The 16,410-nt window shown below is 31.2% G+C and overlaps 1 protein-coding gene across 1 annotated transcript in view; it reads right to left on the reverse strand.

Moving 5' to 3' along the window:
• GBE1 (1,4-alpha-glucan branching enzyme 1) overlaps positions 1-16,410 on the reverse strand; it is a 258,453-nt gene that overhangs the window by 110,598 nt on the left and 131,445 nt on the right. Inside the window, exons 8-9 of the mRNA XM_074299786.1 lie at positions 4,892-5,007; positions 4,228-4,355 (exon numbers count right to left, since the gene is read on the reverse strand). Of these exons, the coding sequence (XP_074155887.1) occupies positions 4,228-4,355; positions 4,892-5,007 (244 nt within the window). The remainder of the gene's footprint in view (positions 1-4,227; positions 4,356-4,891; positions 5,008-16,410) is intronic.

Genomic DNA, 16,410 nt, shown 5'->3' on the forward strand with positions numbered 1-16,410 from the left:
AAATGAAAAGCCAGAAAAGAGAGAAAAAGAGCCAGAGAGATATAAGGAAAATCAAAAGAATACAGTTATCTGGAGCTCATGTGTACACACAGACACACAAATAAAAATAAAATAAACAGCAGATCAAAAAGGAAGGAACAATTTTTTTCATAGTGACACATACTTCAGAGAATTTAAGAAGTGTGAGGCCAGAAAAAAGGAGGTCATTAGTGAACTTTGAGGGAGCTGATTCAATAAAGGTGTAAGGAAAGAAACCTGAATGAAGGGGCATGTCCATGGAAGAATCATGATAACTGGATTTAAAACTTGCTTGATATGCTTAATAGCTAGTTATCATTAGGAAATCACAGTCTCTCTGAAGATCATGTCTTCTTTTTACAAATGAAAATTATTCATAACCAAAGCTGTTATGAAGAATATGCTTTGCAAAATTAAATAATACAAGACAAATACAAGACAATTTATGGGAAATAGTGGCATTAAGATCTGAGAAAAGTAAATCATGGATTTTGTATTTGATTTCATTCTGATTTTGTCTTGTAATTCTCTAAGAAATGGTCCTTTGTTTCTGAACTTAGTTCAAAAACTCAGATCTGTAATGAGTTAAATTCAAAATCAAGTTCTCACTGTTCTATTCGTGCCTCAAGGAAACTTGAGAGATTTAGGCAGACATCAAGGAGTCTGGTCTACTTTCTTTATACTACCAAGTCTGGTTCACTAAGCTTGTAGGTGGACTCCCAACAAAGAACATAAGTTCACAGGATGGTTCTTCATTCTCAACTTCTAACCAATCATATAACAATATAATTGTCACCATTCATACTTCAGCTATGTAATCAACCATGTTGTCTTCAACCTCATAATGTCACCAATAATATTATATTATTTTCTCACCTACTCTGTTCTGTTCTTTGTCCTGTACTCCCCCAAAAACTATTAATGGGGAATTGTCCTTCTACTCAGGCTCTTTTGGTTTATAAGGTTCACATTCTATTGTTAATAAACTTGTCTTGTTCATTAAACATGTGCCTTAGTGTATCTTTCTTGAATTCTACTCAAAACAGATCCAAGTTTTAGAAGAAACCAAGGATTTTAAAAGCTAAGAGTTAAAAAGGAAGTGCATTTTGTGCAGAGAAAAGAGCCTAGGACAAAAACATGGAGAATAAAGATAAGACTGTTATGAATGTAAAGAAGTAAGAAAGCCTATATGGGCTTCACCATGTACTAAGTACAAGTAACATATAATAAGGCTAGAAAGTTTAAGTAGCAACTACGTAGTAAAAAGATTTGAATACTGAAAATAAAACTTATATTTGATCCTAGTGTTGACAGAAAGAGCTACAAGACTTTACTGAGTGAAGGAATAACATGGTCAGATCCATGTTTTATGAAATTTATTTTGGCAGTTATATGAAGGATGAATTGGAATGAGGAAAGAATTAAAACACGTATATGAAACGGGGAACTGTAATAATCTAAGTAAAAAGTGATAAAGGCCTAAACAGTGGCAAGAAGAACATTCATTCAAAAGATGAAGAAGTAACAATGAAAATATTTGGCAATTGATAAAGATATGGGGTATGAATGAGGCAAGAAGAATTGGGAAAATTATTTCAAATCTAAATATTCCTAACATGGGAGTTCAAATGAGATATATAAACACACTCAACAGTGTTCAAGTACTACTCAAAATATTTAGATAAATAATTAGAAGTATTAGAAGAGGTACAATGTATATGAGCCAAGAAAACTGTATTTACCTTTTATCTGATCCTATTTTAATTACAGTCAATTTATTTCTTCCCCAATTTGTTTCTATGATTTCATTGGTATAGAGAACTCCCACCAAAAAAAAATTCTTCTCCCAATGAAGACTATAAATAATTCTGCAATAAACTACCCAGTGCCCCAAGAACAACTAGCTTGGGTCACAAAGTCAGTAGGTATAAAAGGCAGGAGCTGAAGCTTAACACCAAGGACCTGTTCTTCGTCCACTACTCCAAGAGGCCTAATCATTTTCAACATTTTGGGAAATAAGCTATTATAGAGAAAAAAATCACAACAAAATATTTTTCAAATAAATTGGATATAAAATTATGGAAATAATTACTAGTCATATTCTAGTTTCCTCCAAAAGTGCTTCCCTCTTGCTACTATAATCAGATTCAAATTAATATTATAATTTAAATGAATCAACTGGTTTTCCAAGTCAAAACTACTTTTTTTTTGAACCTTGCTCATGTGGATAAATTCTATATTTTGTATACAGACTCTCAATAAAGAGAAAAATGACATATTGAAATTGAAGTGGCTTTTGATTTAAGTAGGAAAAAAAACCCAAACCAATTAATACAAAAATATGCTAAGTTCTCCAAGTTTCATTGGTAGAAACATTGATAACCAGACTGAGTCCCTAAATGATAAACCTATTGTATCAGAATAAACAGAAAAATCAATGTAACAATTTTAAGTTTCATGTATCAAATAGCTTCTTTTTCTCAGAATCTATTATCTGATACTTTGTGTAATTAATTGTTTACTATATATCTCTTAGCTATTTTATGAACTGTGATCAGCATCATTGATGAAATAATTTTTTCTAATAACTGAAATTAGATCCTTTGATAAACAATATAAATAGAATCATGTAAAATATATTTCAGAACTGTTGCTATTACTTTGATTTAATGTATAATTATAATTGTATATTTTAATTGTTGCAGTTTAATAATTAATAATTCAATAATTAGTAATGTATATTTAATAAAAGCACATAAATTATTATATACAATCTTTTTTATTTTTAACAGAACTGTATATTTGCTGATGTTTAAGAAGTTAATTAAGATCAAATTAAAAAGAAATATATTGATACTATAATTACTTATAAGATCAAGTATTGATAAAGCATATATATCAGATAAAATATTACACAGGGAGGCAGAAATATCATAGATACAAAGGTTTATCATTTACATACTCTCATAAGAGTTTGACAGGATTATTAATAGCTAAGGAAATATAACCACAGATCTTAACCCTTGTCTCCTCTGTGATTTCAAAGCTTCAGCTAAATTAAAAAATAATTCTCCTTATCAAGAAAGATTGAGAATTCAATAGAAAGACTTATCTTCTATTAACTGGCTATTTACTTAAAGCCAGTTATATTATTTCTTTGTGATGTAGTTTTCCTTCCAAACAAAAGGAAAGAATTCTCCTTTCTTATTTAATCACCTCATAACTTTGCTTTAGGGCAAAATTAGTAATAATCATGAAAACTCTACATGATCATATAAGTACTAATAATGTACTATTTGCTACAGATTGAGAAAAATTCAACACAATAAAAACTTCTATTACCAAAACTCTATGTCTGCTGTGTGTGAGCACACTTGTGTTAAGTTTTGGGAGTTAATATAAAATTAAGATAAGACAAGTTCTCTACAACAATTTTTTTCCTAAGAATATGTACATAAGGTAATATTATGGAAAAAAAAAAAAAAGCAATAGCACCTAAGTGGATCAGGAAAGGCTTCATGAAAAAAGTAATGCTTGATTTAAGTTGTGACACAAGAAACTAAGAAGCCAAGGTAAAAAGTAAATTTCATATATAGGGACAGTTACTAAAAGGAGTATGATTCCCATTCTCATGATAGGGTGGAAGAGTAACTAGGTCATGTGTGGAAAAGAGAGTAATAAGAGATGGATTAGGAAAAATTACCTTGGGAGGATATGAAATGCTAAAGACAGGAGTTAATTTGATTCTAGAGGTAACAGGAACCAATGAAGTTTATTATTGAATTTGAATGATAAGGAAGAGTAATAAATTTGAATCAATATTGTAAACACATGCCATAAAAGGAGCCAAAATGGAATGAAGTAAATTGTTCTATAAGCCAGGAAAACTAAATTCCAAGTCTTATCACTAACATATCCTATGCAACTTGACTTTTCAAAGTTGCAAGCAATTTTAAGAGTATAATTGTCATACTATGTTAGCATAAGGTTTTTTTCATATGTGGGAATTCCTGGAACTAAAGAAATCATAGAGCCAATTTCCATTCTAATCCTAAAGTAATCAAATACTGGCCCTGCAATCAATAATAATGGCAAAGTCTAATTTCATTAATATTTTGTTATTATGAAAATGGATATTGAATATTTTTAAAAGTAACTCTAAAATTACTCAGGGGAACAGTAAAGACAGCAAAGATTATTTTGTTTTACCTCAGCAATTGTTATACAATCTGGATAAACTGAATGAACCAAGTAGTTTGCCAGCATAAGATAAACCAGAGAATCTTCATCTACTTGTAGTCCAAAATATTCATTGTAATCACCTGAAAAGCCTTGACCTAACAAAAAGAAAAACAGAGACTGGCATGTTAAAATTTGTATGGCTTTTAAAGCCAATACAAAAATATTTCAAACATCAACTAATTAGTAACCATTATTTTAGTGTAGAAGATAAGCATAAGTCTCAATACTGTTTTCTTTTTAATAACATTGGAAATATTTGCCTTTAAAAAAAGGTCCAGTTCAATCTAGAATGAAGGATATCCCTCCAAATTAAATGAACCTTTTACTTACTACTTTTAATAAACATTAGCACTTATCTCTTTTTGTTGGGCTTTTCAGAAAAATATTTTAATAATTCTATTCTTGTGTTTTATTGTAATTGCTATTATGAGTTTTAGCAGTTATTTTTAATAGCTATTTTGTATTTTGAGATTGTTTCAGTGAGCAATGGCAATTTTAAAAAAATTACTCAAACTTTCAAACTCATTTTCTGATTTTTCATTATTGAAATGCTGTGACATAGACAGTATTCCTACCAAAAATTTTTTTTTCAAATAATCAAGTGATTATTTTTTGAGTGAAATTTGCTTACCCATTCCATGGTGGTGATAAAGCATGGATGTCACGCCATCAAAACGGAATCCATCAAAGCTATATTCTTCTAACCACCATCTCAAGTTAGAAAGAAGGAATCTTAAAACTTCCCATCTGAAATATAAATATGAATACTTGGTTACTAAATTTTGAAGTGGTTTTAAGGAACATATATATTAAAAGAATTTTTTAAAATAAGATTTCAAGTATCGATCACTCTACAACAAATATGGGAGAAAAAGACAGCTTTATATGTATGTGTGTATGTGTGTGTGTGTGTGTGTGTGTGTGTGTGTGTGTGTGTGAGAGAGAGAAAGTTGATGAGTTTCTTTTTGATTTCTCTTAAAATAATGAATGTATGGTAGTTGCAAGGTCATTTATTTATTCTGTCACTGTTTAGTATAATAATCCAGAAACTTAGTATACACATGTAACTTCATTTCTTACATTTCCTCCTTTTTTCACTATAAGTTTTCAGATCCTAAAATAATTTATTCAAAGCATTTAATTAAAACCCACTCCTTTGCCTCCTCAAAAAAATCAGATCAAAAAAGTCAGATGACTTTTTTGATTTTTAAAATGAGGAACCTGAAGTTAGGCAGAGAAAGTTGCTAAATCTGGTTTTTCTAAGCTTGAAAGAAATTTCCTTTATATTTGGCCATGGATTCATCATAACTAAACAGAAACAAATTTCCCAGTGTGATCCAGGAATTTCTGTTGTTTCCTACCAGACTTCATTTAAATCTATGAGAAATCATGCTAACTGATTATTGAAGGGAGGGTGATATGTGACATTAGGTAAAAAGAAAACTGAAGGTAGAAACAGATCCTTTGGATAGGAGGATATCTTTCTTTATTATGTTTTGGAAGTGATGGGAAAAATATTGATTTGTTTGTACTACACTTAGGGAATTGAGAACTATTCCTTATACTACAACTTGGAGTAGCCTTTACCTATTTATTATTATTATTACTTTAAAATAATAAGGGAAAGAAGTAAGATGCTGGTAGCTATAGGAACCCCAGGTATTTTTTTGGTCCTTTGAGTGAGGATTCAGAACTTTTGCAAGTCTGGAACCTCATTAAGAGACAGAGCATCATTTTTTACATTTCTAATACATAAATTAGGGGATTTACATCATAGCAATACTTATGTTATTTGAAAAATTTTAAACTTTTTTTAAAGGTTTATATTATGATGGCAATTTATTCTCTCCTAACTACACAGAACAATTTGAAGACATCCTTTTAGGAACAAATGAATGAAATATAGCAAAAATAATTCAATATATAATATAATTTAAGGTTTGCTAAGTATTTTAGATTCCAAAACTCTCTAAGGTAGTTATATTTTTAAATTATTTTTAATTGAAATAAATGCTACAAATATGCTCATATATGTATAAAAATAAGTTTACTTATTGGAAAGCAGAGTAAGCAACTTAACCATAGTTGAGTATCTGAGGTAAGATATGAAACTAAATCACAGTCTCTAAGGAAAGCATTTTATTTAGGCTGCACTGTAAATAACGACTAATTTTAGTAACCAAAATTATTAATCATTGCTTTCATATATATATGTGTATGCATATGTATATATATATGTATGCATATGTATATATATATATATATGTATATATATATATGTTCTTTAGAATACTTTTTAAATAAAGAAGCCTCTGTGATTAAAAAATAATAGAAACAAATCAGAAGGGGGAAATGCATTAAGTCTATGGAAATTAGTCTAATAGTACTCTATTTTGATCGTGTCCAGATTTTTTTATATTTTTGCTTCTCATCAGCTATAGATAGGGAAAATCAGGAAATATATGAACACAACTAAAAAACACTATCCATACAAATAAAGTCAGATCAAATCAATTGGAAAAATATCAAATGCTCATTGGTAGGCCAAGTAAATATAATAAAAATGACAATACTCCCTAAATTAATTCACTATTTAGTGCCACACCAATCAAACTCCCCCCAAAATTAGTTTACAAATAGAGCTATAAATATTTTTTTAAAAATAAAATGAGAAATATATTCATAAGAACCAACTCTGTTTATGAGAAACATTAAATAGTATTTAATTCACTATATATTTTGTGATTCTGCTTTTATATTAGCTCATTGAAAGTGATATAAACCTACAATGAAATGCAAACAAAAAATAATCACAAAGTTGTTTTAAATATTACTCTTTTTGAATCAAAAGATATATAACCATACTAATTATAAAAAAATCAAGTAGAAAAGGACTGTTAAAAGAAATACAATTAAGAAAATCAAAAAGCGAGGGTAAAGCCAAGATGGCAGAGTTAAAGGGCAGGAATTTCCCTCAGAAACATCATTAAATCAAGCCTCCAAACAAATTCTGGAGCAAAAGAACCTACAAAAATACAGAGTGAAATAAATTTCAAGCTTAAGTTAAGGACTTTAGGAAAACTCTGTCTCATTTTGGTGAAGATAGCATTTAGACAAACCAGTGAGAGATTCTTAGTCATAGCACATATCAACAACCAAAGTCATTCCCTCCTGACTACCACAAATGAAATAGTAAAGCCTCCACACAATTCCAGCATAGAAGAAAATAGGTGCTACCCCAGCACAATAAGCTGGCCTAAAAAGTCAGTAACTAAGGACCCTGATCACCAGTTCAAGAAGCTTGGGATAGGGCTGCTTGTTCCCCAAGAGTAGAGATCAACTTTAAATGGCAAAAATAGACTAAAAATAAAAACACTAGAAAAGAACCCTAACAGTAGCTACTGCAATGGCAGGGAAGCTTAAAACAGAAACTGAGAAGAGGGAAACAATGTCAAAATGCCTACATATGAAAACTTCAAAAGAAATATGAATTGGTCTCAAATTGAAAAAGTCATTTTGGAAGGGCTCTGAAAGGATTTTAAAAATCAAATAGGGTGGCAAAAGTAAAAGTGGGAAAAGAAATGAGAGTTATGCAAGAGAGAGTCAACAGCCTGGAAGAGGAAGGACAAAAATTGATTGAAGAAAACATCTTTAAAAGTAAAACTAGCCACATAGAAAAGGAGATACAAAAGCTAACTGAAGAAAAGCATACATTAAAAAGTAGACTTGGGCAAATTAGCTTCGGCTAATGACTCTATGAGACATCAAAAATCAGTCCAACAAAGACTAAAGGAATGAAAAAATAGAAGAAAGTATAAAAGACTTCACTGGAAAAAAAACTCACCCAGAAAATAGATCTAGGAGAGAGAATTTAAGAATTATTGGACTACCTGAAAGAGATAATTTTTTTAAAAAGAGCCTGAACATTCACTTTCAAAATATTATAAAAAAAAAAAAAACCCACTTTGATATCCTAGAACTATAAGGTAAAATAGTTATTGAAAGAATCTACTGATCATCTCCTGAAAGACATCCCAAAATGAAAACTCCAAGGAATATTGTAGCTAAATTCCAGAATTCTCAGGTCAAGGAGAAAAAATACTACAAGCCTGCAGGGGAAAAAAAAAAATTTCAAATATCAAGTAGTCACAGTCAAGATTACACAAAACTTCGGAGCTTCTACATTAAAGGATTGGAGGGCTTAGAATATGATATTGCAGGATGCAAAGAGCTTGTATTACAACCAACTTGATTACAACAATCAACTACCCAGCAAAACTGAACATAATTTGTAAGGGGTAAAAGTGATATTTACTGAAATAAGTGACTTTAAAATTTTCCTGATGAAAAGGTCAGAGAGGAAGAGAAAATCTAATCTTCAAGTAGAAGATTCGAGAGAAACATTAAAGGGTAAACAGGAAAGAAAAAATATATTCCAAGATGATATTTATAACTCTTGAGAACTGTATCTTTTATAATTCAGTGAAAGGGAGTATATATAGAGAGTGTGAGTATAAAATCTGCTTGTATTATGACAATATGAAAAAATTAAGGGGTTAAAAAAAAAGAATTGCATTGGGAGGACAGGGGAAGGAAGAATATGGCAATAAATATCTGAATCTTACTTTCATTGAATTTGGCACAGAAAAGGAACAATATACAAACTCAATTGGATATAAAAATTAATCTTACCTTTTAACAAAGTAGAAAGTACAGAGAGAAAGAAAAGGGGGAGAAGTATTCATAGAAGGGAGGGGAGAAATAGAGTGGTGGACTTGTGGAATAAATTGCAAACATAAGGCACAGTGGTCAATGGTTATAGTCATTTACTGTTTGATAAACCCAAAGACTACAGCTCCTGGGATAAGAATGTACTACTCAACAAAAACTGCTGGAAAATTTCCAAAACAATATGGTAAAAACAAGGCACAGAACAACATCTCCCACCACTTACTAAGATAAAGTCAAAATGAGTACATAATTTAGACATAAAGAGTAAAAGCATAAGCAAATTAGGAGAGCAAAGAATTAAATGAAAGAGAACATTATGAAATGCAAAATTGATAATTTTGATTACATTAAATTTTTTTAAAAAGCTTTTGTCCAAACAAAACCAATGTAATTAAAATAAGAAAGAAATCCAAAAGCTGGGAAACAATTTTTAAGGCTAGTGTTTCTAATAAGACTTCATTTTTAAAATATATTGAGTCAAATTTATAAGAATACAAGTCACTCCACAATTAATAAATTGTCAAAGGATATGAACAGTCAGTTTTCAAATGAAGGGAAAAAAAAAAACTTCTCTATAGAGAAAGTTGCTCTATAGAGAAAGAGAAAAATGCTTTAAATCACTAATAATTAGAGAAATGTCAACTAAAACAACCCTGAGCTACCAGCTCACATCTATCAGATTGGTTAATATTAAAGAAAAGGAAAATGATATGTAAAAAAGAATATGTGAGCAAACTGGAACACTAATGTTTGGTGCTACTAATTGGTAATGTTGTGAATGGATGCAACCATTCTCTAGAGTAATTTGGAACTCCATTCACTGCAGTTCTTTGTATTGAAGAGATAAATAAAGGAAAGGACATATGTATACAAAACATTTACAAGAGCTCTTTTTGTGGTGACAAAGAATTGGAAATTGAAGGGATATCTATAAATTAGGGAATGAACAAGTTTTGGTAAATGAACATAATAGATTATTATTGTTCTATAAAAAATGAGTGAATAGATTTTTAAAACCTGAGAACACATGAATTGATGCTAACTGAATTAAGCAGAACCAAGAGAACACTATATAGGAACAATGTGGGATGAACCAAGGCTAATGATGGAAAATACTATCTACTTCCAGAGAAAGAACTATGATGCCTGAATGCCAATCAAATCAAACTATTTTCACTATTTTTTCTTTCTTGTAGTTTTTCCCTTTTGTTCTGATTCTTTTGTTGCAACATGATTAATGGGAAAATGTTTAATATTCCACATGTATAATCTTGCTATCTTGAGAGTAGGGAAAGGGAAGGAAAGAAAAAAATTTGGAAATTAAAAATCTTATTATGAAAACAAATGTTAAAAAAAAATTGGGGGGTGGGTGCAGCTACATCCTGCAGTGGATAGAGTACCAGCCCTGAAATCAGGATGACCTGAATTCAAATCTGGACTCAGATACTTAACACTTCCTAGCTGTGTGACCTTAGGCAAGTCACTTAACCCCAACTGCCTCAGTCCCCCCCCCAAAAAAAAAATTACATGAAATTTAAAAAAAATAAATAAATAAAAAGTTGGAAATATTGTCTTGAAACAAACCTTGTATTTTCCTTTGAAGTTCAGTAGTTTATTGATAATGTCTGTGAGGTAGCCCATCACATTTCAAAAGAAAAAAAGGTTACTTCCTTTAACAAATCAGGGGGCTACTAGGTTACATTTATGTTTAAGGTTTTTAATTTCAAAAATGTGAATTATGGGCATTGATGGATTCTCAATTTAGCTTTCAAAAAACAAACATAAAATTAGTGTGCTTTCATTCCTTTAATTTACTTCTTTACTCACTTAGCATTGAGTTTCAGTAGAATAATTTTCTTTCATATTTCAGTTATTTTGAGTGAAGTAATTATTATAGAAATAAGAGCACTGGATTTGGCATAAGAGAGACTGCAATCAAATTCCAGCTCTGCTACCTATTATCTCTATGACCATGGACAAGGGACAATAAGGCTACATTTTTTTCATCTGTAAAATAAATCAGGTAAATCTAAAAGAATCTCTATGGTCGCTTTCTCCTCTAAATCCTATGAGAACACATGATTTGGCTTGCCTGGTCTTTTTTGCCTTTCTTCTCCAGGGCAGCTAAAGGTCCTTTTTGTTGTTGTTGTTGTTGTTTTTTTAAAGTTCTTAAAGCTTTTTTTTTTGTTGTTTTTTAAGCTTAAATACTCATAGACCTATAGGCTATATGAATTTTGGATGAAGAAAAGACCTTAGAGAATATCTAATCTTATCATGTCTCTTTATGAGAAGAAGTTGAAAAGTAGAGCGAGAGAATAGAGAATTGAGAACATAGCTGGGACTAGATTCAAGTCTCCTGATTGTTTCTACTATACTAATTACCTCATCTATCCCTTACCTTTCTTGTCCTATCACTACTTATTACCTAAATTACTCTCACCACATACCTCTACTACAATATACTGAAGGATTACCTTGTCCACTACAAATTTATGTAACTTGACCTCAACCAAGTCCCCAATGCAACAAGAAAATGTCTAATTGATTTGACCCCAGTTTTCTCAGAGGCTGTTCATATCTTCTTGTCTCATTTTCAGAAGACTGCATTAAAGCCATTTATAATTATTTGGAAAAAAATGCTCTAAATCAATATTTGATTAAAGAAATGCAGAAGTAAAAGATTCTTAGAGAAGGAAGGAAGGAATGTATTTCAGGAATGAGAGCCTGTGCTAAGACAATAAATGATGAAATGCTATATGAAAAGCAAGCCAATTTAGCTAGAAAAAATATGAATAACACCAAAGCTTCTTAATCGATTATCAGACCTATATTGACTATGATTTAAAGTGATGCAAGCCTGTTAGGTTCTTACTAAGTGCTAATGAGATAATGAGATGATAGATTCTTACTAAGTGCTAAGTCGGTACTTAACAATTCTCTAATTCTGGCCTTTAGGGGAGTTTTACCCCTGTGAACTCCTGGGGAGGAGCTTGCATGCTTAGGAGGAGCAAGTTCCTTGGTTGAAGTAATTTTTCCCAGAAGCCCTTACGTTATCCCATGCCTATTCTCTGGGAGGATAAAAGAAGACAACATTGAGCAAGGAGAGAGTCTTGTCTGGGCCAGATCTAGGGCGGCTCTCTGGAGGAAGAGGAGTCTATAAGAAGAAGAATCTGGCTGAGAGAGAGATTGAGTTGAGACAGCAGATCTCCTCCCATAGAGCAACTAGCAGTTTCTGGAGACAAAAAGACTTTACACAAGCCGACACAAGAAAACAACACACTGCAAAGATAGCAGTACAGCTGAAATGAACAACAGGAAGAACCAAAAATGGTGGACATTTTTAAATTATAAGCTCAACTTCTTTCTGGCTTAAAAAATACAGAGGTAGTATCTATACTGTTCCATTTACTGTTAAAATCAGCTGGTGTGTTGGTTTTTGTGGCTAAACCAATTCCTTAGTGAAATTGCTTACAAAGGAATTAGTGCAGGAGAGATATATTTGGAAATGAAGATGATTACACCAAATTGTCCTCCCTCTCACTCAAAGTAATAATAATATGGAGGAGAAATATACAAGGAAAGAAAGTGAATGTAGAGAGACCATTTAGAAGTTTACTGCAATATTTGCAGTGAAATGGGATAAGGTCTTAAACTAAGAAGGTATCTATGTACACATTGAGAAGTCAGAAAGCATTATAGAGACTGTAGTGGCACCGTTTGATGACTAATTCCAAGTCTGTGGTTTCTACTGATTCTTAAGATAGCATCTACAATAGTCCTTAAACATTCTCACAATTTTATCACCTCTGGAATAGATCTTCTGACCACAGAAGGTTCAGTTTGGTTATTAATTTTTTTGGTTCTCTTTCATGCAATTTCTATAACTGTAATAAGCAAATTCAGAATTCTCATGACAGCATCCAAAGAATGATGCTTCTACTCACACAGAAAGGGAAAAAAAGTTATGCTTTTTTTCCAAATGTCTCATTTTTCTTTTTCTTTTTTAATTTTCTTATGATTAAGAAAATGGGCAAGAGAATAGTGAAATTAGGGAAGAATGATAAGAATCCATTTAATGATGGAGTCATATTTTTTTCCTCCAACTAAGGTAAGCAGTAGTTTAAAAAAAAATTCTATTTCCATTCATTAAAAAAGGTCCTCATTCAACTACTTTCTCCACCAAATATTCTAAATCAACTAGGTTTAAGTTTGTGTACGTGGTAACAATATTCAACAACTTCACTCTCTAGCTATAAAACAACAGAATACAGGTTATGTTATTTGTTGAAAAGTGTGGTAAAGAACATACTATTTTTTGGAGCAGGAAAAAAAAGAAGAAAGGAGCAAGAAGAGGTCTATTCTTGACATCCATCTCTTTCAAATTAAAAAATCTCAGAACTTTTAACAAGCTATCAATAGTAGGATCAATAGATGTAGTAAAGTAGATCAATCTTTAGAGGGTAAAGAGAGTAACTAGGAAATTGCCTGATTCTAAACAATCCTAAGGCACTAATTGGACAAAGTGGGCACAGAGTAAGACAGATTCAGACTTGCCTCAATGATCCAGAGTAAAATACTGATTAAGAGGTCAATGTGAAATTAAGAGGAGACCAACATGAAATTAAGATGAGATGCCTCAAAGAATGCCTTAGGACTCAGCCTTTGGTCTTGCAAATTTTTATCCTTAATTAAAAAAAAAAAAAAAATCAATGAAGCCAAACTTATAAAATTAGCAAATAACATAAAGCCAGAAAGGTTAATATGTTAGATGGTGTTCTAAAAGAATCTCAAAAAAAAATTCATCATTTTAGATAAATCTAGAAGAATTATTTTAAAAAATAGACATAAAGTGGGCCAAATAAATCAGTAACATAAGTACAAGAGTGATAATACAGGTAACAATTTATATGACACATACCTGGATTTTTCAGTGGACTAAAACAAAATGGAATTAAGAGTATGATGACATATTTTAAGGAAAGGCCAATATTAGCATAAAGTTCAAAGTAAAGAAAATGAAAATGAAAAAAACAAAAACAAAACACCTTTCAAATTACATTGATGGAGGACCTGGAATATGGTATTCCAGAATATAAAGGAGCTAGGAATAGAATTGTGAAGAAGAACCTAGCAAAACTGAGTATAAATAGAAGACATTCAAAAATTCCTGATGAAAAGACCATAGTTGAAAAGAAAAATCTGACATTAAAACAGAAGATAATTTTTTTTAAAGTAAATATGAAAAAAAGAATTCATAAGGGATTTAACAGGTTCAAACTGTTAACATTCCTATATGGAAAGATAACACATGTAATTCCTAAGAATTTGATCATTACTAAGATAATGATGGGCAAGTTAGAAGGCTCTACACAGAATAGGGATGTAAGAAAAGTGAAAATTAGAATGGAAAATTACATCAAAAAGAAGAATAGGAGCACAAAATTTTACAACAGAGGAGAAAATGGAGCATGGGATAGGTAATATTAGATCTTCGTTCAAATTTGAACTCTCTCAAAGAGGAACAAAAACAAATGTACACACTCAGTTAGGAATAGAAATATATATCATCCATCAGATAAGAGCAGGAGGGAAAGACAATTAAAAAAGGTAGGGGCAGGGTGTGATTAGAAGAACAGATTAAAGGAACCAAAGGTCAGGAGCAAAACAGAATCTCTTTTGGGGAGAGACAGAATAAAAAAAAAGAGAAGGATAAATAAAGAAGAAAATAGGATGAAGGAAAACAACTCATCCTAACTATAATTGCAAATATGAGGACTTACACACAAAACTTAAGTAGATAGCAGAATGGATTAGAAACCAGACTTTTAATAAACTAAATTTTGCTATAAAATATAGAAAATGAATAATATCAATATTTTCATATATACACCACATGGCATAGCATCCAAATTCTAAAAAAAATATTTAAATGAGTTAATAGAGAAAATAACACTAATTCATTCTTTTTTTTAAAAAGGGAAAAACCAAATTACAGCATCAAATAAAAAGTAGAAATGCATTACTACTGAAAAATAAAACAATTATTAGTAGTTATCTTTTCCAATTAAATACCAATAAAAATCTCAATCTAAGTGAAATAGATAAATACTTACAAAAATAAAAGTGCTCAGATTCACAGAAGAGGAAAAAAAACATTTAAGTATTTCTAACTTAGATTAAAAGGGGAAAAAAAAAGTTCAACATGTCAGAAAGAAGCTCTAGGACCAAATAAATTTATACGTGATGTGTACCAAACATTTGAGAAACAATGTCAATACTACATAAAGGATTTGACTATAGAAATAAAGGGAATTTTACAAAAATTCTTTTTAATTCAAATATGACTTTGCTACCTAAACCAGAGAGAGCAAAAACAAAACAAAACAAAACAAAACAAAACAAAAAAAAAAAAAAAAAAAACCTAGGAACCAATTTTCCTCACTTAGGCAAAAGGAGAGGGTACTTCAGCACTGGTATTGTGTGGGCAATCTAGCAGGAGGCTCTTAACTATAGTAAAGATCAACAAGCTAGGTTCCTTGGTCATATCAATAATGAAAAAAAAAATCATATAATTATATGATAGAAGCAAAAAAAATTTTGGCTCAGTAGGCCAGGGACAAAGCAGATCACCTATAAAGCCTCCAGTCACAGCACAAAAGGCAAACTACCCAGCTCCAGAACCTCAGCACAACAGGAGTAACTAGGGCAGGCCACCCTAGTGTAATGGAAAAACTGTCAGCATCTACGAACCCAGTGTAGAAAAATAGCGAGCAAGGATCTATCCCCTTCCCCCAAAAAAGAAAGATTGAGACAGTATTATTTGTGCCTTAGGACCAAAATTCAACTTTAAAAATGATGAAAAATAAAAATAAAAAGAACCCAGACCACATAAAGCTATTATGGTGATAGGAAAGATCGGAACATATAATGAGGACAGCAAAGGCAAAATTTCTAAACATAAAGGTCACTTTTGGAAGAGATCAAAAAGGATTTTCAAAATCAAGAGAGACAGAAGAAAAACTGGGAAAAGAAATGAGACTTACACAGAAGAATTATGAAAAAAAGACTTGACAGCTTGGAAAAAAAGCAAAAAAAAAAAAATTACTAAAGAAAAAAACTCTTTAAAAATAGAATTGATGAAAGGGAGCCAAAATGGCAGAGGACACATGTCTTTTTCTGAGTTCCTCCCATGACTCTCAGCCTAACTAGCAAATCCAGTCACTGAATTACTTCTGGACTGACAGAACGCACAAATATTGGGAGAATTCAAAGATTTCCCAAAAAGGTCTGTTTCATTCAGCATGGAGGGAGGCAGGCCAAGCAAGTCTAAACAGGCTGAGCACAGAGGCCAAGTACAGGCAATGCACAGTCTGAAGGTGTGTGGGCTCCATATGCTAGAGAATCTATGGAAGAAATGAA

Source organism: Sminthopsis crassicaudata, chromosome 3, assembly GCF_048593235.1.
Source record: "Sminthopsis crassicaudata isolate SCR6 chromosome 3, ASM4859323v1, whole genome shotgun sequence".
NCBI classification, from domain to species: Eukaryota; Metazoa; Chordata; class Mammalia; order Dasyuromorphia; family Dasyuridae; genus Sminthopsis; species Sminthopsis crassicaudata.